The sequence below is a fragment of the Pseudophryne corroboree genome, chromosome 6 (assembly GCF_028390025.1).
Source record: "Pseudophryne corroboree isolate aPseCor3 chromosome 6, aPseCor3.hap2, whole genome shotgun sequence".
Classification (NCBI taxonomy): domain Eukaryota; kingdom Metazoa; phylum Chordata; class Amphibia; order Anura; family Myobatrachidae; genus Pseudophryne; species Pseudophryne corroboree.
In genome coordinates this window covers 248101069-248127197 of record NC_086449.1, presented here as the reverse complement: position 1 = coordinate 248127197, position 26129 = coordinate 248101069, and the positions used below count along the sequence as shown (strand labels likewise).

Here is a 26129-nt window from a genome sequence, read left to right as displayed (position 1 = left end):
CGTCTTTTTCAACCAATCTCTTAATAGTAAGCACAGCAAAACAATAGCATCATCCATATTTTATATATCGAAGTGAATTATTGACTTAGATTTTCTTAATATTTTTAAAATGTATGATATTTGTCAAATTGTTTATCTACATTCAGAGGTGGCAACAGAAAAATTTGGGGGGGATGTCAGTTACAGGCGGTTTCTTCGCCCAGCCAATCATCACAGCAACAGCTGCAATTTACTGCAGCCAAATTTGCTTCCAGCCCCATAGGGTAGCAAGCCATTTTGTGCAGATTCTGGGAGGGCGGTGAGGGGTGCGAGATGCGGGACCATTGCCGACATTTAAACACCACAGCAACTTGCACCCTTCGCCCGCAACTGTATTCTTCCCTTCCATTAATATTGGCTTAATGCAAATATGGTCCAAGTGCAAAGATGAAGACTTTGGTGCTGATGCAGAGTTGAACATATGACTGTTTTTTATCTTGCGCGATTTCACTGTGCACATAATCTGGACAGTGCGTACCCAAGCACCAGCTATGCAAGGCCATATGCATATTAATAGCAGCTTTACTTGCCACTGAGAGGGCTAACTGGACGTCCTCACCTAGAGAATGGCATGTCAGCAAAATTTGGGCTATACTCAGTAGCAACAAAAGCGTACTTATATCTGTTATCAGATGCATCTTTTGAACCAAGTATAGACTGCTGTAAAGGGTATCCTGATAAAGTTGACAAGGATCCAACAAAGTGTATGGATGCACTGCAATGATAGCAGCCGCTGGGAACCCACTCAAACACATGCAAAACATTTAAACACCACACAGATAAGCTGTAACCAGTAATTGGACTTATTACCTCAGTGCTATGCGGCAGTAATGCAGGGGTGTGGTATGCAAAGTCTACAGTAACTAGGTCGACCACTACTGGTTGACAGTAACTAGGTCGACATGGTGTAGGTCAAAAGGTCGACATGAGGGTTTTTAAAATGTTTTTCTACAGTGACCAGGAACCCCAATTAGTTCACCGTATCCACTCGCATGGCTAGCGAGCTTCAGGCAAGGTGCCTCGCTCCGCTACCACTGCGCTCGGCACAGGTTACTATTACCAATCGTAGTCCGCGTGGATCGTTAAGTATGAAAAGGTCAAAAAAAGCAAAAAATTGTGAAAAACTCATGTCAACCTTTTGACCTGTCGACCTAGTTACTGTCGACCAATAGAGGCCGACCTAGTTACTGTTGACCTAGTTACTGTCGACCTAGAGACCGGATCCTGTAATGCAGACCACTACACTACTATGCTACTAATATGTAATTTTGCCCCCTTTGGTAATTAAAGGATATGAAGTATAGTATACATACTGTAAGTTAGTTTACTAAATAATCCTAATAGTTATATAGTAAATGTATAGCTGCCATTGTATTTTGAAGTTAGCAAGATTATTCTATCACTGTTCACTTTCAGGACGACAGCCGGATGACTCAGGAAACACTGCCAGAGAAGACGGTTATTAAATTAGGTACATCTCCAAGGTACGCTGGTACATACATCTCATGCTGTACAAGTTGTAAATGAATGCTTAGATTTCTGTACATAATATAACATTTGGCTTCCTAGTGGTCATTAGGTCCTAAGGGTATTGCCATAATATGTTAGAGGCACATATTTTTAGGATCTTTAAATAATAGTATAGTTGCATCTCAGGTTTAGTCTTAAGGTGCACACACACGGTGAGATTCGGGCTAATCCCGATTGTCACTATGCGACAGTGGCTAGGTCGGCATTGCAAGCACATAATGACTTAATGAGTGTTCTTGCGATACTGACTATGTGCGATTTTGGCTAAGTGTCAATTTTGACTATCTCTTCTATAGTGATGTCAAAATTGACTTGCCTGCACAGTCTATCTAGGCTTGCGATGCCGATCGCACGGGACCGCGCATCGCATCGGGATCACAAGGTGACTTTCACCTTGCGATCTGCACTAACTTTTCTTATGATTTTAACTATATAGTCAAAATCGTAAGAAAATATCTCACCGTGTGTACACACCATTAGAATGCAAATGAAATCCTTCCTGTCTCTAAGTGTTGGTAACATGTTGGTCTCTCATATCGTAGATGTGCTCAGACTTTCTTCTTTGGCTGTGTTATAGGTATGTGGTAGTCTTCAACCCAGTGGAACAAAATCGCTTGTGTGTGGTCTCTCTTCTGGTGAACACACCCCATGTCCGAGTGCTTACAGAGGAAGGACAGCCAATGGCTGTCCAGCTTAGTCCAATATGGCAGTCTGCAACTGACATGAACCCTGACGTTTACCAGGTCAGCAAATGCTTTGGAAATTAAGATATTAGTGTCTGCATGTTTTCCCCCATTAGGCAAAAAAGGAAAAAACAAATGTGTAATTACTGTGCTTGTGGTTACCTATTTCTCATAGGCTTATGTTATATTTATTTATTTATTTACAATTCTTTAATAAAGCTAGTGGTCCTCCAAATGTGTGAATAATTAAGAAGGCATGTATTGTATTACAGGTTGATTTTAAACGTATGAGCGCACATATATTCAGAAGTGGTTAATTAGGCTGCTGGTTTGGTAAATAAAATATATTTATTAAAAAAGAACAACAGACTAAATAAACATTTACAGATTAAAAAACATCATACTGGAGATCGCAGAATAAATTATATCATACTTGAAATCACTGAATGAAATTATATGGATACCCCCGCTCTAGCCAATTGGACTTATGTGATTATTTTAGAGCATGCATGCTTATATGATTAGCTGGTTAGTTGGACCAGTATTCAGTCCTCAAATACAGTCCTGATTATTAGTAGCTGTTAATCCCTCCAGGGATTTTTTGTGACGATGTTAGTAATTAGTTGGTTAAACAAAAATGAAATAGAGATTGTCCCTGGGTATATGATAACGACACAGTCCTTTTGAATAAAGAAACTTTTCTCAGATGATGTTAGTGTGCCAATTTACACTATTTAGTGTGATGTTGGAAGATTACATCACCAATTGGTTATGTAATCTTCCAACATCACACTAAATAGTGTAAATTGGCACACTAACATCATCTGAGGAAAGTTTCTTTATTCAAAAGGACTGTGTCGTTATCATATACCCAGGGACAATCTCTATTTCATTTTTGTTTAACCAACTAATTACTAACATCGTCACAAAAAATCCCTGGAGGGATTAACAGCTACTAATAATCAGGACTGTATTTGAGGACTGAATACTGGTCCAACTAACCAGCTAATCATATAAGCATGCATGCTCTAAAATAATCACATAAGTCCAATTGGCTAGAGCGGGGGTATCCATATAATTTCATTCAGTGATTTCAAGTATGATATAATTTATTCTGCGATCTCCAGTATGATGTTTTTTAATCTGTAAATGTTTATTTAGTCTGTTGTTCTTTTTTAATAAATATATTTTATTTACCAAACCAGCAGCCTAATTAACCACTTCTGAATATATGTGCGCTCATACGTTTAAAATTGGTGTTTAGGGACAGGTCCCTTTGTTCAGGAGGACTCCCAGATCCTCCTTGTGTGAGCTGCAACTAAATATTTAAATTGACAGTACAAATCTAGCGCCCAGTATATATTACCTATATTACAGGTTGAGTATCCCATATCCAAATATTCCGAAATACGGACTTTTTTTGAGTGAGAGTGTGTATAAGAAACATAAATGAATTGTGTAAATATACACAAACTTTGTTTAATGTACAAAGTTATAAAAAATATTGGCTAAAATTACCTTCAGGCTGTGTGTATAAGGTGTATATGAAGCATAAATGCATTCTGTGCTTAGATTTAGGTCCCATCACCATGATATCTCATTATGGTATGCAATTATTCCAAAAATACGGAAAAATCCAATATCCAAAATACCTCTGGTCCGAAGCATTTTGGATAAGGGATACTCAACCTGTATCACAATTAATAAAAATCACAATTATGCATACAAATCAAAAAACAATAATATACAAGCTTTCAGAAAGAGTGATAGCATAGATATTTGCTTTTCCTCTCACAAATATGCATATAGATTAAAAGGTAACTTTTTATAATAACAGTAGCAATAAAATTTATGTTTTTCACAAACTCCCAATAAGTCTCTCCTCCAGAGTTAAAGTGAATGGTGTTCAGTTAATTAGTGACAAATGTAACCAGACTGGTTACTTGTATCCAAATAATAACAGTTTGAGATGGTGAAAGTTCTGAATCGAGTATACAGTATGTATTGCTGTATTGGCGGCGTCCTGGCTACAATTAGTTTTTTAAGCAGAGTATAATAATGTATATTTATGCTCTATATCAGTTAATATCTGGCTGCGGGCGTCTCTGCTCGCCCCTGTCCTCCCGATGATGATGCGCTCACCACTGTGGGATAGGTGTTCGGCCGCAAGTCCTCCGCTCACTCGTTTCTCCAGGTGATGGTAAGCCCACGAGTCCGACCACGAGCGCCCGCCCGACTGTCCTTCTCGGTGGAGATTTTCACAACTGTAGGGGCTGATGGTCACCACTGCGGGAGCTGGTCCATATAAAAAAGTAATCTCCTGGCGGCAAAGGTCGCTGCACGTGGAGCTGTTTGTATGGCTCAATGGATGATGAGGAGGAGATCAGTTTTGGGATGTATCGTGATCCAATATGGTCCGGTCAACGCGTTTCGTCCCACAATGCACTGGGACTTTTTCAAGACTGTAGTGCTCCATAGCATTTCCTTCCTTTTGCCATGCTTTACTAATTAGTAGATTCATTACAGTCCAGATTTGTATAACTATTGAGTTCATATACTATAAAACCTATATATAAATTTATTTAATTAAATTAAATTAATATGTAAAAAGTACATATAGAGTACACACAGATAGGTTTTACTATAGAGAGAAGAGATTAATGTGTGTACATGTATATACAGGTTGGATAAGGGATACTCAACCTGTATGTATGTGTATGTGTATGCAGTTGGAAGACCACTAGCTTTATTAAAGAATTCTAAATAAATAAATAAATAAATAAATAAATAAAGCCTATGAGAAATAACCAAACCCTTAATTACATGCAGCTCAGGTGGATCACAATACTCATGGGAGTGTGGCTAATTCCATGTTTTGAATATTTGTATGGCCATTTTTAACAGCGCAAGGAGTGGTAGTGTTGGTTACTACCAGTGTTGAAATGTTTTCCCCCACCACATACTTGTCATTCCTGCCTTCTTGTGCTGCAGAATGAGCTTTGTGACACCATGTAAATGATGAGAATGCCATGATGCTGCTTCTTTGCAGTTAGGTCATCTTTGCTCTGTTCTTTTAGGAATTAATGGAGCGATTTTCGGCTGCAAATAATTGCCGCCTGGCATGCCATGCAGCATGACAACATCTGTACATGTACACATGTATGTGCTTAGCGTTCTCCCCTGCACAAGGTAGTCGGCCGCTGGATACTTGTATATCTGTGCTACTGAGTCTCTAAATCTACAATGCAGCAGCCGCAACTTTTTTCCAATACAAGTTCTGTTCTACTCCATATATAGACATAATCACACGCAATATACAAGTGTCATATATGAAAGTAATCAGCACAGTCTCCTGGTGCATCTTGGTTGCATTGCGACTTACAGTATATGCATTTCCGGCAAAAAAAAACCACCCTCAACTTTAGCAGAGTTGCATGGGACCTGGCAGCTCACTAATGCCAGGCATTTTGCGCTGCATGGCATATTGAGGCTAGATGTATGAAAACACATCTGTACATTTACATAAAGAAGATAGCATAGTGTTTACTGTATATTTTTCTTTTTTTGTGAGAACCTATGCAAATCCTGCCAGTAATTTGTCTTCACCAGACAGCACTCCTTACATCAAGTTTATTCTAAAACTACCAGGTATAAATAGAAATTAATTATTTATTGGCTATGCCCCTTTAATACACAAATATACTGGAAAAACATATATTCAATGGGGGTAATTCAGAGTTGATCGCAGCAGCAAATTTGTTAACAGTTGGGTAAAACCATGTGCACTGCAGGGGAGGCAGATATAACATGTGCAGAGAGCGTTAGATTTGGGTGGGTTATTTTGTTTCTGTGCAGGGTAAATACTGGCTGCTTTATTTTTACACTGCAATTTAGATTTCAGTGTAAACACTCCCCACCCATATCTAACGCTCGCTGCACATTTTATATCTGCCCCCCTGCAGTGCACATGACTTTGCCCAACTGCTAACAAATTTGCTACTGCGATCAACTCTGAATTACCCCCACTGTACATGGCAGTAGTGGTGGGTGTTTGGGTCAGGGCGTGCCATGACTTGGGCAGATCAAGGGCAAACTTATTGTACTGCTTTTGTAAATGTTGCTTTGTATGGTTAGAACATGTCTGTTCCACTGTTATAGGTCTCTTTCACAGCCCGGTTGCCATCTCTTGGACTCAGCATCTTCCAGCTTTACATGTCATTTGACGCGCACACTAACCTTAAATCCAGTGTCAGTGTATATCTCCATGGAAGGGACCTGACCATAAAGAAACAGGATGTATTTCCAGTCAAGATCTTGGAGACGAGCACCGACGACTTTTATCTGGAGAATCAGTATATGCAGGTGTGGTTTTCTGGCACCACTGGTCTGCTGAAGGTGAGAGAAGGGAGATGTCCCCTGATTAGCTGCAAATCTTTTCATTACTAATGGCAGATGTGCACTTACAGGTGTTTTACTTATGTATAATACTAGTTGCCATTATATCCAGGTCCCATAAGTGCTCCTCCCCATTACTGTACCCATTGCTTTTTAAATTTGTACTTCTAGATAAGGAACAAATGACCCAGGCAAGCACTTTCCTCACTGAATTCCTACAGCCTCCTCCAAGTCAACTTTTTCAAATGTATGGAGGTGCTCATATCACCTCATTGTCATATGTTCTCAAGGTATCCGGTCTCTAGGTCGACAAGACTTAGGGCGACAGTGTCTAGGTCGACCACTATTGGTTGACTGTAAGTAGGTCGACATGGTTTCTAGGTCAACAGGGACTTGTGGTCGACATGTTCTAGGTCGACGTGACAAAAGGTCGACATGAGTTTTTCCCTCTTTTTTTTCATCTTTTGAACTTTTTCATACTTTACAATCCACGTGGACTACAATTGGGAACGGTAACCTGTACTGAGCGCAGCGGTAACAGAGAGAGGCACCTTGCCCAAAGCTCGCTTGCCATGCGAGGGGACAAGGTGCATTAATTAGGGTTCCTGGTCGCTTTACGAAGTAAAAGACACCAAAAAAAGTGAAAAAACTCATGTCGACCTAGTACATGTCGACCTAGAATCTCTGTCGACCTAGAACCCATGTCTACCTTACTGTCGACCTAACTCTTGTCGACCCTCCATACCACGTCCGTTCTCAATTACACCACAGAATTGGTTAGTGGATGAACAATTGGGGATGCTCCAGTACCACAAAACTGGCTCTAGACAGACATTTTCCCTTGGGCTCATTGTTTGTCCCACAGCCCTGGTCAAGAGACAGTATAATGCTGCAGAGATGGGTATAACCAAGTGGTCCAATGAGAAGCCTTAAGCAGAGTGTTAGATGTAAACGTAGGTTGCAGATTCTATTCCCCTCAACTGGGTCTTTTTTTTTTTTCCCCCTGAGTTTTTTGCCCTGTGAATGGCGGTTGCATTTTGCACTTACGGCTCCCTGCACCATAGGGTCTGTAGCGTAGTTTAGAGGGGGCACGTAGACTCGGCCAAAAAAGAGTAAAGGCGTGACTATGTGAAATGCAACCCAGGATGGCGACCCAACAGGTGCTTATGAGCCTATTTTGAGAGTCAAGGCTTGCACAGGCCACATCTGATTCACCCAAAACCTCTAAGACACAACCAATTATTAGTATAACTGCTGTGTCTCTGATCTAATAGCAGGATAATAGTGTGCTGAACACTTGTTTTCGAAAGTTCAAACTTGATTCTTTACTTGTTAACAGGTATACTGATGATATGCTTATTAGTGTGGACTTATTACAAAAAAAAGTTATTTTCCATTTTCTCATACGTCCTAGAGGATGCTGGGGACACCATTAAAACCATGGGGTATAGACGGGTCCGCAGGAGACATGGGCACTTTAAGACTTTGAAAGGGTGTGAACTGGCTCCTCCCTCTATGCCCCTCCTCCAGACTCCAGTTTTAGAATTGTGCCCAGGCAGACTGGATGCACTCTGAGGAGCTCTACCGAGTTTCTCTGAAAAAGACTTTTGTTAGGTTTTTTATTTACAGGGAGACTGCTTGCAACTTCCCCTGGGCAGCAGTAAAGCCTCAAAATGAACTGGCAAGAGGGGACATAAGTGCCTAGGCACTGTCCTAACCCCCGCCAATATAAATATATATTTAAAAAAAAGCGGGACTGAAGCGCGCCATTAAGGGGGCGGAGCTTCGTCCTCACAGCTCACACAGCTCAGCGCCATTATCCTCTACACAGCCTGCAGTCACGCTGGTCCTTCCTCACACTTCTGATTAAGTATCAGGGTGCAAAACAGGGGGGGGGGGGGGGGCACAGAAATATTGGTGCAATATGTGTTTAATATAAAAGCGCGGCAGGTCTGGGGCATTCTTTAGTATTTCAGAACCGGTGATTAGGCACTGGGTTGTGAGCTGGCAAACTCCTTCTGTGTCTCTCTGACAGACTTTACTTTGGGTCTGTCCCCTATATGCCCGGTGTGTCTGTGGGTGTTTGGTACACGTGTGTCGGCATGTCTGAGGCTGAGGGCTCTTCCCAGGAGGAGACTGCATTAGGGATACAAACGGCTGTGGGAGTTGCCCTGTCGGCACTGCCGACTCCTACATATCACTGAGGACCCGGCTGTCCCTGATAAATGGGTCTGTATGTATAAGGAAAGGAAACCTGAGGTAACGTTTCCTCCCTCTCATGAACTGAACACGCTATTTGAAAAACTCTGGGAAGCTCCTGACAAAAAGTTTCAGATTCCCAAAAGAATTACGATAGCTTATCCATTTCCCTCGGCAGATAGGGAAAAGTGGGAGTCACCCCCCACCGTGGACAAGGCCCTGTCACGTTTATCTAAAAAGGTGGAGCTCCCGTCACCTGGAAAAAAAAAAGCGGCCCTTTAGGATCCTGCGGATCGTAAACAAGAAACTACGTTAAAGTCCATTTATGCGACCACAGGTATGCTACTCAGACCTGTCATTGCGTCTGCGTGGGTAAGTAGTGCTATCGAAAAGTGGGCAGACAACTTGTCTTCTGAAATAGATACCCTAGATAGGGATAGCGTCCTCTTGACGCTGGGTTATATCAAGGACACTGCAGCATACCTTAAGGAAGCTGCGAGAGATATTGGTCTTTTGGGATCAAAGGCCAATGCCATGGCAGTCTCAGCTAGACGAGCGTTGTGGATTCACCAATGGAATGCTGATGCTGATTCCAAGAAAAGTATGGAATCTCTACCATATAAAGGTAAGGCTTTATTTGGTGACGGCCTTGATGATTTGGTATCTACAGCTACCGCGGGTAAGTCATCCTTTTTGCCTTATGTTCCTCCACAACAAAAGAAAACGCATCACTATCAGATGCAGTCCTTTCGGACCAATAAATACAGAAAGGGCCGAGGTTCTTCCTTCCTTGCTACTAGAGGATTGGGAAGAGGTAAACGATCACCAGCCTTATCAGGCTCCCAGGAGCAGAAGTCCTCCCAGGCTTCTGCCACTTTCACCGCATGACGTTGGGGCTCCTATGCAGGAGTCCGCACCGGTGGGGGCACGTCTCAAACTCTTCAGTCAGTTTTGGGTTCGTTCGGACCTAGACCAATGGGTTTTACAGATAGTATCCCAAGGGTACAAGCTGGAGTTTCAAGACGTTCCGCCTCGCCGGTTTTTCAAATCTGCCTTACCAGCTTCTCTTCCAGACAGGGAGGTAGTTTGCGACGCAATACAAAAGTTGTGTCAAAATCAAGTTATCGTCAGGGTTACCCAGTCACAACAGGGAGAAGGCTTTTATTCGAGCCTGTTTGTGGTCCCGAAGCCGGACGGCTCGGTCAGACCAATCCTAAACCTGAAATCCCTAAATTTCTACCTAAAGAAATTCAAATTCAAGATGGAGTCTCTCCGAGCAGTGATCTCAAGTCTGGAGGAAGGGGATTGTATGGTGTCGGTGGACATAAAGGATGCCTACTTACATGTTCCCATTTATCCTCCGCATCAGGCTTACCTGAGGTTTGCAATTCAGGATTGTCATTACCAATTTCAAACGTTGCCGTTTGGTCTGTCCATGGCTCCGAAGATTTTCACCAAAGTGATGGCGGAGATGATGGTTCTCCTTCGCAAGCAAGGAGTCATGATTATCCCTTACTTGGACGATCTGTTGATAAAGGCGAGATCCAGGGACCAGTTGGTACAAAAAGTTGCACTCTCCCTGACAGTCCTTCACCAACATGGTTGGATCCTAAACTTGCCAAAATCACAGTTGATTCCGACAATTGTCGTTTTGGGGAATGATATTGGACACAGAACTACAGAGAGTCTTTCTTCCAGTGGAAAAGGCTCTGGAACTTCAGAGTCTGGTCAAAAAAATTCTGAAGCCAGCAAGAGTGTCAATCCATCAATGCATTCGGTTGCTGGGGAAGATGGTTGCAGCCTACGAGGCCATTCAGTTTGGCAGGTTCCATGCTAGAGTGTTCCAGTGGGACCTGTTGGACAAGTGGTCCATGTCCCTCCTACACATGCACCGGAGGATAATCCTGTCTTCCAAAACCAGGGTATCACTCCTGTGGTGGCTGCACAGCTCTCACCTCCTAGAGGGGCGCAGCGACCACGGATGCAAGCCTCCGAGGCTGGGGAGCAGTCACAATGGGAGAAAACTTCCAAGGAAGATGGTCAAATCAGGAAACTTGTCTCCACATAAATGTTCTGGAGTTAAGGGCCATTTACAACGGCCTTCTGCAAGCGGAACATCTTCTTTGAGATCTACCTGTACTGATCCAGTCGGACAATGTAACAGCAGTAGCGTACATAAACCGTCAGGGCGGAACAAAAAGCAGAGCGACAATGGCAGAAGCCACAAGGATTTTCCACTGGGCGGAAAAGCATACAAGCGCTCTGTCAGCGATCTTCATTCCAGGAGTGGACAACTGGGAAGCAGACTTCCTCAGCAGGCATGATCTCCATCCAGGAGAGTGGGGCCTCCACCAAGAAGTCTTCGCAGAGGTGACAAGTCGTTGGGGAGTTCCTCAAGTAGACATGATGGCATCTCGTCTCAACAAGAAGCTTCAGAGAGATTGTTCCAGGTCAAAGGACCCTCAAGCAATTGCAGTGGATGCACTGGTGACACCGTGGGTGTTTCAGTCGGTGTATGTATTCCCTCCACTTCCTCTCATTCCAAAGGTTCTAAAGATCATAAGAAGACCAAAGATCCAGGCGATTCTCATTGTCCCAGACTGGCCAAGGAGGGCTTGGTATCCGGATCTTCAGGAATGACTCATAGGAGATCCCTGGCCTCTTCCTCTGTTACAACAGGGGCCGTGCATGTATCAGGACTTACCGCGGCTACGTTTGACGGCATGGCGGTTGAGCGCAAAATCCTAGCCCATAAGGGTATTCCCAGTGAAGTCATTCCCACCCTTATTCAGGCCAGAAAAGGGGTAACGTCTAAACATTACCACCGTATTTGGAGAAAATATGTTTCTTGGTGTGAATCCAAGGGGGCTCCTATGGAGGAGTTTCGACTAGGACGTTTTCTCCATTTTCTACAAGCAGGTGTGGATGCGGGCCTAAAATTGGGCTCAATTAAGGTACAGATTTCGGCCTTATCGGTTTTCTTTCAGAAACAATTGGCCTCCCTTCCAGAAGTTCAGACTTTTGTGAAAGGCGTGTTGCACATCCATCCTCCATTTGTGCCTCCAGTGGCACCATGGGGTCTTAATGTGGTGTTGCAGTTCCTTCAATCACATTGGTTTGAACCTTTAAGGAAGGTGGAGTTGAAATTCCCCACTTGGAAAGCGGTCATCCTGTTGGCCTTGGCATCTGCAAGGCGGGTGTCTGAGTTAGCGGCCTTGTCTCACAAGAGCCCTTATTTGATCTTCCATGAAGATAGAGCTGAATTGAGGACACGTCAACAATTTCTACCGAAGGTGGTTTCCTCTTTCCACATGAACCAACCTATTGTGGTGCCTGTGGCTACTGACGTCTTCGCTGAGTCAAAATCTCTGGATGTGGTCAGAGCTTTGATGATTTATGTCACCAGAACGGCTCAGATTAGGAAAACAGAAGCTCTGTTTGTTCTGTATGCTCTCAACAAGGTTGGGTGTCCTGCTTCCAAGCAGACCATTGCACGCTGGATCTGTAACACGATTCAGCATGCTCATTCCACGGCTGGATTGCCGTTACCGGAATCGGTAAAAGCCCATTCTACTAGAAAGGTTTGGTCAATCGGTGCTGCAGAGTCATCTGCACTCTCCCGCCCGTTCTAGAACTTTGGTATAACCCCATGGTTCTAATGGTGTCCCCAGCATCCTCTAGGACGTATGAGAAAATAGGATTTTAATACCTACTGGTAAATCCTTTTCTCTTAGTCCGTAGAGGATGCTGGGCGCCCGTCCCAGTGCGTACTGTATCTGCAGTTGTTAGTTGTGGTTACACACATGTTGTGTTACGTTTATTGTCAGCATGTTGCTGCTAGTGTTCATGCCGTTGGCTTGTGTTCTGTTGAATGCCACGTTGTGCGGCATGCTTGAGATGTGAGCTGGTATGAATCTCACCTTTTTGATTTAACAATAAATACTTTCCTCGAAATGTCCGTCTCCCTGGCACAGTTCCTATAACTGGAGTCTGGAGGAGGGGCATAGAGGGAGGAGCTAGTTCACACACTTTCAAAGTCTTAAAGTGCCCATGTCTCCTGCAGATCCCGTGTATACCCCATGCTTCTAATGGTGTCCCCAGCATCCTCTACGGACTAAGAGAAAAGTATTTACCGGTAGGTATTGTCAAAGTCAGAAAAAATGTCTCAATGCACGTTGCCATATTTGCACCGCACACTGGTCCGCGCTGCGCGTGCGTACGCTCTCCCGTGGAGGCGCATACCCGCAATAGCGTGCACTCGCAGGCGCGGTATGCGCATTTACGGTAGAGTTTATGTAGTCGTAGCGTGCGACTCATTCGTTACATATTTTCACAATTAATGTAGTTTATAGATCATGGTCCCTTTGATAGATTCTGAAAGTTTGGTTAAAATACAATGTCCCAGAGCTGAGGAATCCCTCTTTATATCGTACGAAGGGTCTAACAGGAATCATACAGCAGTGTTTTGTACCCATCGGAAGAGTATTTAATTAGCAATATTCCGGTGTTGGTTTGGAGCGTATTAATCGCTCGTGCGAATAGTTATGGACATAAGAAGTTTATGTCCATTTCTATTAATTACACATACTCAGGTATGCGGCGGGAAACCCAGTTTCCCACCCACCTGAACTGTTGGAAATCGTCACAGCCCACCTGTATGAATCACCCTATGACCTTTTGTTATGATACAGGGCCGAATTCCTTCGGCCAATGGACAATGGGATTGTAGGACCAGGAGATTGCATTGTGTGTGGGGCATAAATAGGCAGGCCGACCACATCCAGCTCTCACTCTCTCATCAACGGTTATCTGCTGATAGCCGGGAGCTGGATATCGAGGCGCAGGCGATCATACCCTTTGTGCGTAAGTTTCTCTCCGTTATCATTGTCTTTCTGTGAGCCAATTTCTCTCTCTCTCTCTCCATCTCTCTCTCTCCTCTTTTCCCTTATATCTCTCATAGTATTATAGCATTGTATTGTATTGCATTTAGGTCAGAGTAGTATTGTCTTTTTGTATTTATTGTTTAGTTTTGTGGTTAGGAAGTCTCTGTTATATTGTAGTGTATCATTTGTACTGTTATCCCCTTTTACAAGTATATTAGATATAATACAGTTAATAGGCTTTGGAACCTAAACCAGTATCTGTGTATTTTCTATAGTGTTAAGTGTTCACTTGAGCGTCGGTGACGCTCAAGCAGCTTTGTAGTTAGTCAGGTTACACAAGGTTGCACTTACACCCTGTACTCACATTAAGGTATTCAGTGTATTTCATTGGTATAAGGTTTTATCATAAAGGTATAGTGTTGTGAGCGTCTGCATCGCTGGTGACCTCCTCGTGGTCTCGAGCGTAAGCTACGCCATAGCGAATCATTACCCTAGACATAACCAATAACGTGTCCTGTGATCGCTGGGCCGTGAGCGAACGTGACGCTTGAGCGTCTCGCCTACGGCTGAGCGATCGTTACGCAACTAGCGTACCATTACGGTACTTCTTAAGTAAACAGCGTACAGTGTTCTTAGCTTCATAAAGGGTTGTTATACGACAAAGGAATTTAGCATTGTCAATTGGGGACTCGTCCTATCCTTCTCATATCTGCACTAGGTAGATCAGCAGACATTATCCCTCCAGCAAAGGGTGGGAGGTTGTCTCACAGTGCTGACGGGATAAGCGTCTGCTTCGCTTAGATAAAGAGTGCTGAAGGAATCCGGGAACCGGAAGTAAGAACAAAACGCTTGTGTCTTTTTAAAACTGTTTATTTTTCTTTTGTCTTGCGTACGCACGCATATATCTGCATTTCTGTTTCATTTTCGTATATCACTATTCCTGTTTGCCAATTTTATAGTTGATAGAAAGTGCTAAAAAGAGATTTGCTGTTATTTCATAATAAAGGTAATAGTTAAAGTATAGAACAACACACGATTTGTCTAAGAGACAAGGCAGTCAGTGTGGATTGCGGTAGATGATCAGGGATCATTTACATTGATAAAAATATATATTGTGTTACGGTGGATCTTTGCATTGCGTACACGTGTCGCTAACAAAGACTAGCGTACGCAATCCAAAGGCAGACGCACGCAGCGTTCATTACGCAACGTAGCGTCCGGTTACGCCCACGTAGCTCAAGCTGTGATAAAGTGAAGTAACGCAAAGGCGATAAGTAACGCACAGCGGTAGATAACGCGACGCGGTAAATAACGCAAATCTATTTTTGGAAAAATCTGAAATTTAGTTTAACAGATCCTGCTCCTAATTGGTAACACTTTTGGCCTAAAGACAATTTCTGCGCAGAAATAGATATAGAAACAAAGTGTACATGTGTTGAGTGAGTGTGTTTTGTATACAAAAGTTTATATAACTTTAAGGTGGAACCAAAAGGAAAGCCGGGTACTCGTCAAGGGACATACGTGTAAGTGACATATACGGTGGCTAGGGAGGCATCCCTGGTTAAATAATATTTGAGCATTAGAGTATAGCGGACCATAAGGTAACAAGACCAGGAGGTCATAAGGTAACAAGACCAGGAGGTCATAAGGTAACAAGACCAGGAGGTCGTAAGGTAAAAGGTCCGCTATAAAAGTCCAGTGGCACAACGCCTGGGGTGTTGGTGCAGAACCCATATAGGCCATAAGCTCTTGCTGAAGGAATCGCGGCCGGAAACATCGATTCCATTGATCTTTCAGTACATGACAAGTAGTGCTCGTGTACTGAACGATTGGACCACACGTAATTGTGTGCAGTAGTTAGTAATCTGACCTAATACCATTAGAGTAAAGTGGTCACAAACGCTATCTGTACATTCTGACGTGATTTGTGTAATTTTTTATTTTTGGAAGGGAAGTTCGCTGGTCACTCAGGAACTATCTAACAACCCCAACTTTACTGGAAAGAGTAAGTGTCCTGCGGGTAACCCTCATATGTTCCAGTAAACTGAAGGTTCCATAGGGGCCCTGTATCGAGTACGCCAGCACCATATCGGTGTGATCAGGTCGTATTGGTCGAGGTGGGCGAGTGAGTGGGGTACTCGGTAAACCGCCACCGCCGGCCTACTGTGGAGTAATTTGGTTGTCTGTAAAGGCTTGCTGAAAACCTTGATACAGAGATCCAAGGAGGACTAAGCAACACCTGCAGACTATGGGGGCCAGTTGCTCAGGTAGGGGGCGATCAACCCTGGTTCAGGTTGATTCTGTGAACCGACCAATTGGGTCGGCACGATATGTAATGTGTGAAAAATATGGAATTCACACCGAATCTTTATGTGATGAATGGGAGAGAATGACTGTACAAGACAGGGACAAATTCCCAAGAATAGGTAGCTTCAGTCCAGAAGTGTTACAAAATTTAAGGAGGAGGATATGTCTCGTAAAATCAACAAAGAGACGAATTCAACATCATGATTGTTTACAGTTATGGCACCAGGAAGGTGAGATACAGAGAGGTTTGGCTCTGGCGGCAGGATCTGGGGCAGTCAGGAAGTTGATTGCCACAGCTCCTCCTCCACCATACATTGCAGGAGAGAAGTTGATTGCGGAGAGAAACGCACTGGGTTGTAAAATACAAACTCTTAGTAACACTGTAAATGTTAATGATGTTAACCAAATAACTCATGCAAGTATTAACCCGTGCAAGATGTACCCTGTTTTGAACCTTCCTCAGGAGTGTGATCAAGAAGACGATTCAGCAACAATTTCAGCTCTCTCTCTTGCAGCCACCATAGCAGAGACCACAGTAGGCACAGCGACACCCACGAGATTAGTGAAAGCCCCTAGCGGAGGGATAGGTGAGGTCGTGTCAACGGGTAAGTACGGCACCATGCACTACACTGAAACAATTGTACCACAACAAGCTGTAGAATCTACACAGGAAGAGGCTGTTAGAATTGCTCCTGTAAGGGTAATAGCAGTTCCCAATGGAAAAACAGATGTGTCTGGAGCCACTCCCATAAGGAACATTACCATGTACACTCCATTTTCCAGAATGGAATTAAGAACAATAGTGTCCGAATTTCCTGACCCCAGGAAGGATTTAGTTGCTAGCCAAAAATACATCAGGGATCTAGGTAACACTGTAGAACCCAACAACAAGGATTGGCAGATACTGCTAAGAGCTTGTTTACCTTCCAATGTTGATGCAACTCAGTTTTTAGCTGATTGTGCATTGGATAAAGATGTACCGCTTACAGACGTGTACAACAAGGATAATGTAAAAAGGATAAATTTACAGCTAAAAGAGTATTTCCCAGCCGTTGTTAAATGGAATAAAATATTTTCCATTAAGCAAAAGGAGTCCGAAACGGCAACAGAATATTTTCACCGGGCACTATTAGAAATGGCAAAGTACACTGGTATAGAAGACATTAAGACCAACCCAAACCATCGGGAAGTAGCAGTATCTGTACTGATGGATGGTTTAAAGGAAACATTAAAGACTAGGGTTCAGACCACGCAACCATGCTGGCGAGGTCTGTCAGTGTCCGGCTTGAGAGAGGCTGCTATTGATCACGACAGAAACATCACTAGGCACAGAGAGTCGCAAAGTGATAAGTTGATGTCCGTAAGTATACAGGCGCTGACCACAAGGCAGCCTGCGTATGTACCACCGAATCCTGTGGGTAAGGCAAGTGTAATAACATGTTTTTCTTGTAACAGACCGGGACACTTTGCACGAGAATGTAGAACAAAGAATGTACAAAGATCTTTTCAACCCCCTAGACAACAACACAACACACGACATTGGGAGCAGGGTCCACAGAGGCGGAGTTTTGAGCCACATACAGGGGAAACAAAAAGATATCCCCCGAACAGAGATTGGCATGCCTCTGGTAGTTCCCAGCTAACTCCCTCACAAGTAGTTGCTCCCAGCGGGATTCAGGGAGGTCAGCATACCCAATAGGGTGTGGCCATACCTGTAATCTGCAGCCAGTTAAGTTGATTGCCAGTCTTGGAAGCGAACCAGAGATTGCAATCAATGTGGCTGGTAAAACTTTAAACTTTCTTGTAGACACAGGGGCGGCCAAGTCAGTGATAAATTCGACAGTGGGCATGAGAACCACTGGTAGGACAATTCCAGCCATGGGAGTAACAGGAGTAGTCCAGCACTACCCTGTTAGCAAACCAGCCGAGATTACAATAGGGCCTTTGCATACCAAGCATTCCTTTTTGCTGGCTGCATCGGCACCAACCAATCTCCTGGGGAGAGACTTACTATGTAAAATGGGTTGCGTCATTTATTGTACTCCTGAAGGTGTATTCTTGGACATTCCTGAGAATCACGCTCAGGAAGTACGAGACATGTTAGACTCCCCATCAAAATTAATGTCACATTCCATTATGACAAATAGGAATCCATCCCAAGTAGAAGAGATGATATCTCAGATACCAGAGTCACTTTGGACAAAAGATGGACAGGACACTGGATTAATGGCAAACGTAGCTCCAGTAGTTGTGCAAGTAAAAGATGGTAGGATAGCTCCAAAAATCCCACAGTATCCTCTGAAGCCAGAGGTGGAGTTAGGAGTTTTTCCCGTAATAGAGCGCTTGCTACAACAGGGCATTCTAGTAAGAACGTCCAGCACAGCAAATAGTCCCATCTTCCCTGTTAAAAAGAATGGGGGGAGGGGTTACAGGCTAGTGCAGGATCTAAGGGGGATTAACAAAATAGTTGAGAGTCAGTTCCCCGTAGTGCCTAATCCAGCTGTCATCCTAATGCAAATTCCTCCCACTGCCAAATTTTTCACTGTTATTGACCTCTGCTCCGCTTTCTTTTCGGTACCTCTGCACCCTGACAGCCAATATTTGTTTGCATTCACATACAGAGGAGTCCAATACACGTGGACTCGGTTACCCCAAGGTTTCATAGATAGTCCAAGTATATTTTCTCAGGCTTTGCATGATTGTTTACAGTCTTTCCAACCAGACAGTGGATCAGTATTGATACAGTATGTGGACGATTTATTACTGTGTTCAGATTCACTGGAAGCATCTCTGAAGGATACGAAACAGCTCCTGTTTCATCTTTCAGACACAGGTCACAAGGTTTCCAAAGACAAGTTGCAATTATGCCAAGCTAAGGTAAAATATTTGGGACACTGTCTAACACAAGGACTGAGACACCTGACCGCTGATAGAATCCAAGCCATTAGAGACATGACACTGCCACAAACCCAGCAACAGATCAGGACGTTTTTAGGAATGTGTGGGTATTGCCGTAATTGGATCCCAGGGTTTTCCATATTGGCGCTACCTTTGCAGGAAATGGTCTCTTCAAACAAACCTGATCGGATTTCGCATACAGACGAATCTGAAACAGCATTTGAGAGACTCAAACAGTGCCTAACGCAGGCACCAGCACTAGGTATGCCAGACTATGGGAAACCCTTTGAACTATACGGAACAGAAAGTGCTGGGTGCGCAGCAGGTGTACTAACACAAAAACACGGTGATGCCAGCAGGCCAATTGCATACTACAGCGCTCAGCTAGACACGGTAGCGCGATCCCTCCCCACATGCTTGCGTAGCGTTGCGGCGATAGCATTGCTAGTGACAAAAAGCGAAGATGTTGTGCTAGGCCACAACCTCACAATCCATACACCGCATGCGGTATCTGCCTTATTGAATTCTGCCCAAACCAGACACGTCTCATCAGCAAGGTTTACAAGATGGGAATTGGCATTAATGGCCCCCGTAAACATCACCATAAGGAGATGCAGCGCATTAAATCCTGCAACATTTCTCCCAGGTGTGCCTGGTCAGACACAAAGGGTGGAAGGTGAGAGTGATGGGGAAGGAGGATTTAATGCAAAGGAAGATACACATGATTGTATGGAATATTTGACCCAAAATTTTACCGCAAGGCCTGACATCAGTGACAATCCACTGGAAGATGCAGAACTCACGTTCTACACGGACGGTAGTTGTCACAGACAGTCAGACTCGGGAGACTTGTGTACTGGATACGCAGTCGTAGATGACCAAGACACCATAGAAGCGGAACCGCTAGGCCCACCTCACTCAGCCCAGGTTGCTGAACTGGTCGCCCTAACCAGAGCATGTGAATTGGCTAAGGGTAAGTCAGCCAATATCTACACCGATTCCAGATACGCGTTCGGGGTAGTACATGATTTCGGAGCGCTATGGCGTCTCAGAAATTTCATGACGGCAGCTGGTACACCGATAGCGCATGCAGCTCACATAAAAAGGCTTCTAACAGCGATACAGGAACCCGACAGAGTGGCTGTTATCAAATGTAAAGCACATACATATAGCCAAGACCCAGTATCCCTTGGTAACAGCCGAGCAGACGAAGCCGCAAAGCTTGCAGCTGCTACCCCCACACGGACAAACACCACACAGTTGATGGTATTTAATACCATCAACACACAGAAGTTGTGTGAGATGCAGAATTTGTGTTCCACACAGGAAAGAGCAGTCTGGAAGGCAAAGGGATATGGCCAGGAGTCCTCAGGGCTCTGGACGGATGGACATGGTAAACCAGTGGCCCCCAGGGCATACCTTCCATGTCTGGCTGAAGCAGCTCACGGGCTGACTCATCTAGGCAAGGAGGGGATGTGCAAATTGGTAAGAGCATACTGGTGCGCCCCAGGATTCTCCTCTCATGCGAGTAAAAGAGCAATGTCATGCCTTACCTGTCTGAGAAAGAATATTGGAAAAGCAATACCTACAGAACCATCCCATATCCCACCTGCCGGCGGCCCTTTCCAGGTAATACAAATTGACTTCATTCAATTGCCCCCATGTCGAAATTTGAAATATGTACTTGTTTGTATAGATGTTTTCTCGAATTGGGTCGAAGCTTTTCCAGCAGCTACAAATACCGCTATGTTTACAGCTAGGAAAATTGTGCAGGAATTTGTATGTAGATACGGTATCCCTAGAATCATTGAAAGTGATAGGGGTACCCATTTTACAGGTGATGTCTTTCAAGGAATGTGTAAGTTGATGGGTATTGATAGCAAGCTGCACACTCCGTACCGTCCACAGGCGAGTGCGAAGGTCGAAAGAGTGAACAGCACTATTAAAAATAAATTGAGTAAAGTAATGGCAGAGACAGGATTGACGTGGCCAGAAGCTTTACCCATTGTTTTGTATAGCATCAGAACCACTCCCAGGTCCCCTCTTAATCTGTCCCCTTTTGAAATCTTGTTTGGTCGACAACCGCATGTCATGATTAACCCTCAGGATGATTTGAAATGTAACAATGAAGTAACTGTAAAATACTTGATTAACATGAGTAAGCAGTTGAGGAATCAAAATGATAATCTGAAGTTGGTGATTCCTGATTTACCAGATAGTAATTGTCATGACATTGAACCTGGGGATTATGTAATGATACGAAATTTTCTACGCTCAGGTTGTCTTATTGATAGATGGGAAGGACCATACCAGGTCTTATTGACCAGCACCACAGCATTGAAGGTTGCTGAGAGAGAGACTTGGGTCCATTCATCCCACTGCAAGAAGGTTGCTGATCCCGAGAAGTCCCGTGATAAGGAACAGACGGTAGAGGTTGTATCACTGGAGTGTCTGTTCCAGGAGGACTGAGGCGGCACCTGAGCCTTGAAGATCGAAAGCAGTTGTCAACTCCCTTCTCCCTTTTATTGTTTTTCTCCACTTCCCAGCCCCTCTCCCTTAAAATTTCTTTTTCCCCCTTCTCATTCTTCTCTATTTCCTCCTCAAAGATGGACTTGCCCCAAGAGACTGTGATCCGGATTTTGATGTTAACCATGATGTTGACCAGAGCAGTCTGTTCCGGCGAGAGTACCATAGAGGTCGAAAGAGGTTCTGGAATGGGTTCCGATTATGATGATGGAGGCGTAGTTTTCCAAGATCAACCAAACCAACAAGCAAAGGCGAGTATCAGAAAACGATCCGATAGAAGAAATTGTGATGGATTGTTAGCTGAAGAAAATTGTATCTGTAGGCTCTGTGATAATCTGGTTGAAGATGGATGCATAAAGAAATGCCAATCTAGTTTTAATATCCATATAGACCGGCATCCATTGAGTGACTATCACTCCTTAGTGGGTAACGTGTTAAACCAAACAGATTGTTGGGTATGCTCTCAAGTACCTCAGGGTCACAGCAAATCAGGGCTAGTACCATTTCCTTTAACGTTAGGGGAGGTACTTGAGCTAAGTGGTGGGAGACCGGTGGACCGGAGGTTTAACATCTCCAGCCCTCCTAGTTTGAAGCTCCACCAATACCATGTGGATAGGTCCCTCTTATGTTTTAACATCTCCAATCCTAGAAAACCGGGAAATTGGGAAGTGTCATGGAGCAACCTTACCATGACCTTTTCACACAGAGCAGATAGAATGCCTACAGATACAGAGCTCGTACGCCACATAGCCAGTAGAGGAAAATCTTTCCGGTATCGATATACCTTAGGAAATAGGATTACTAGAGTTGGAGAGGTATCACCAGGATACTGTGCACATATCGTACAAACCGATACGTGCATTAAGCAGATGGAAGAATTAGGGTCAGGAGATTTCACCTGGAAGGTTTGTAACATGATCATGTCCTTCTCCGTCCCTTATGTTCTCCCCGATGATGCATATTTCATATGCGGGAGAAAGGCGTACAAGTGGCTTGCCCCAAACTCTGAAGGATTGTGTTATATTGGAAAAGTATTGCCTGAAGTGATGACTGTAACACATGACAAAATGAAGGACATACACCGTGGTGCCCAAGCTCCTTATACTCACACTCATTACGAGCACCGAGTTAAAAGACAACTGTCAGAAAGGTTAGAGCATCCGGCCTCTGATCTTATCCATGAATCCACCGGGATTCAGGTTCTGGTAGCGTTAGATTTCACTCGTACCGCTCGAGGAGTGATGAATTATAGATACATTTCCGCACTCGCCAATTTGTTAGATAATATCACTGAAATGTATGATGACACGTTTAGATACACAGGAAGAGAACTTCAAGCTTACAAAACAGAACTGGTACAGCATAGAATGGTTCTTAATTATCTTACAGCAGTAACAGGCGGATATTGTGTTACATTGGCAACACAGTACGGCATAAAGTGTTGCACGTATATCACGAATAGCACCGAGGATCCGGTAGAGGTCATAGACCAAAAGATGGACGATATTCTCCAATTGAAGTGGGAATTTCGTCGAAAACACAATCTCACCCTTGCTGCTGTAGGTAATGAGCTGACTAGTTGGGTGTCATGGTTGAACCCGCGAAATTGGTTCTCCGGTTTGGGAGAGTGGGCTCAAGGAGTCATAATGGATGTTGGAAAGTTTCTACTATGTATCTTGGGTGTCATTATATCGATTGGATTGATATTTAGATGCGGGCAGGCTTTAATGAGGTGCAAACAAAGTACAAAAGTGATGAGCTTGAGGAGTGAGGAAACCGTAATTAACCTGGATTTGATTTATGACCCAATGATAGAAACCAGGATGTGATGAAAATGCGATTATACGGTCCGTTTCTTTCACCTGTTTTTCTGCTTTTTCTCCAAGATACAAAGACCCCCTTGGACGAGGAAGCTGACGAGACGAGATGTATACAGACAACGGATTGACCAAAGAAGAAGATTTGACAACTTTAAATATGGACACTTGATGAACTTTGCCATGGATCCCCAGTTTCCCTAGTACTTTTAAACTCACGCTAGCCCAACATTTTTTGTAAATCTGATGGCTCAGACAAAGCTATTTGCTCATGCCCAAGGAGCAATACAGCGCAAAGAAGACGACTCTCAACAGATACCGAACACAACTTCGACGACAGATGTACATTTCCCTGACATAGAATATCATTGCATTTTCCATAAGTGTTCTTTATCTTCATCTCTACAACCCTCAGGTAATGACACACATAGACGATAGGGAATACAGGCACAGATATCAGCAACCACATACCTCCCCCATTCATGTATCATCAACTAAAATGTGCTCCCCATTTTGTTCAAAATCCGAAAAGAGCTCGGTAAAGTTTGACAGCCCATCCACAGACCTGTACCACAGGATAAGAAGGAATTCAAATGTATACTTCGCAATACCTCGAAGCTTGATTTACAACACGTACGGCACGATGATACATGACCCCCCAAACATGGATTCATACACACATGCTTCTGCTATCTCACTAGGTCATACCCTCTTCACACCTTCTCCTCTCTCCTCCCTTACCCAACCATGGAAATCAATTAACCCCTGACTTACATTTTTCTCCTTAAATGTTTTGTGGCAGTTATTATTGACTGCCAAAGGGTGGACTGTCAAAGTCAGAAAAAATGTCTCAATGCACGTTGCCATATTTGCACCGCACACTGGTCCGCGCTGCGCGTGCGTACGCTCTCCCGTGGAGGCGCATACCCGCAATAGCGTGCACTCGCAGGCGCGGTATGCGCATTTACGGTAGAGTTTATGTAGTCGTAGCGTGCGACTCATTCGTTACATATTTTCACAATTAATGTAGTTTATAGATCATGGTCCCTTTGATAGATTCTGAAAGTTTGGTTAAAATACAATGTCCCAGAGCTGAGGAATCCCTCTTTATATCGTACGAAGGGTCTAACAGGAATCATACAGCAGTGTTTTGTACCCATCGGAAGAGTATTTAATTAGCAATATTCCGGTGTTGGTTTGGAGCGTATTAATCGCTCGTGCGAATAGTTATGGACATAAGAAGTTTATGTCCATTTCTATTAATTACACATACTCAGGTATGCGGCGGGAAACCCAGTTTCCCACCCACCTGAACTGTTGGAAATCGTCACAGCCCACCTGTATGAATCACCCTATGACCTTTTGTTATGATACAGGGCCGAATTCCTTCGGCCAATGGACAATGGGATTGTAGGACCAGGAGATTGCATTGTGTGTGGGGCATAAATAGGCAGGCCGACCACATCCAGCTCTCACTCTCTCATCAACGGTTATCTGCTGATAGCCGGGAGCTGGATATCGAGGCGCAGGCGATCATACCCTTTGTGCGTAAGTTTCTCTCCGTTATCATTGTCTTTCTGTGAGCCAATTTCTCTCTCTCTCTCTCCATCTCTCTCTCTCCTCTTTTCCCTTATATCTCTCATAGTATTATAGCATTGTATTGTATTGCATTTAGGTCAGAGTAGTATTGTCTTTTTGTATTTATTGTTTAGTTCTGTGGTTAGGAAGTCTCTGTTATATTGTAGTGTATCATTTGTACTGTTATCCCCTTTTACAAGTATATTAGATATAATACAGTTAATAGGCTTTGGAACCTAAACCAGTATCTGTGTATTTTCTATAGTGTTAAGTGTTCACTTGAGCGTCGGTGACGCTCAAGCAGCTTTGTAGTTAGTCAGGTTACACAAGGTTGCACTTACACCCTGTACTCACATTAAGGTATTCAGTGTATTTCATTGGTATAAGGTTTTATCATAAAGGTATAGTGTTGTGAGCGTCTGCATCGCTGGTGACCTCCTCGTGGTCTCGAGCGTAAGCTACGCCATAGCGAATCATTACCCTAGACATAACCAATAACGTGTCCTGTGATCGCTGGGCCGTGAGCGAACGTGACGCTTGAGCGTCTCGCCTACGGCTGAGCGATCGTTACGCAACTAGCGTACCATTACGGTACTTCTTAAGTAAACAGCGTACAGTGTTCTTAGCTTCATAAAGGGTTGTTATACGACAAAGGAATTTAGCATTGTCAGTATTAAAATCCTATTTTGTTCGGTCTGCTGAACATGCATTGTGTACTTTTTTTTACCTTCTTTTATGCTAACAGTGAAGCCACACATCCTGTCTTATTCCTGCAGCATCTGCTCATGTGTCTGCTGCCGGTGTGAGGCACATTTGCTACCTGTGCACAATTGGTCATGTGTCAGCCATAAATAAATATTTGCGTGTGCTATACTACAGAATGCCTTCTTATAAACTATGCTTTAAGACTTCACACAGGTTGTGATTCTGACTGAAGTTTGCATTGCAATGCATTGTTATGTATACAATGATGTTTTATTCTTTATTTAATGGTCCCTTTTGAAAAATCAGTTAATATTAATTAAAAGAGTAACTTTAATACAGGCTGTCCAACCAAAGACAGAATTAGTTCCACTTTAAAAATGAAATTGTCTGTCATTGCTATATTGTTATATCTGTGCATACATGGCTTTGGTGTAATCATAAATAAGAATAGTGTAGGGATAATCCTTTGGAAAAATGAAAGTAAATCTTAGTAGAAGTGGAAGTTATTCTTCTATACTGATCTTTGATGAAGTAATTGTTTAATGGCTGTCTGTTTTGCGTTTTATATA

General features: G+C 43.5%; 1 protein-coding gene across 3 annotated transcripts in view; it reads left to right on the top strand.

Annotated features, from left to right (window-relative positions):
• MAN2A2 (mannosidase alpha class 2A member 2) overlaps positions 1–26129 on the top strand; it is a 165312-nt gene that overhangs the window by 101924 nt on the left and 37259 nt on the right. For all 3 annotated transcript variants that reach the window (XM_063925858.1, XM_063925857.1, XM_063925859.1), the window contains exons 13-15: positions 1456–1523; positions 2147–2312; positions 6411–6647. In XM_063925858.1, the coding sequence (XP_063781928.1) occupies positions 1456–1523; positions 2147–2312; positions 6411–6647 (471 nt within the window). The remainder of the gene's footprint in view (positions 1–1455; positions 1524–2146; positions 2313–6410; positions 6648–26129) is intronic.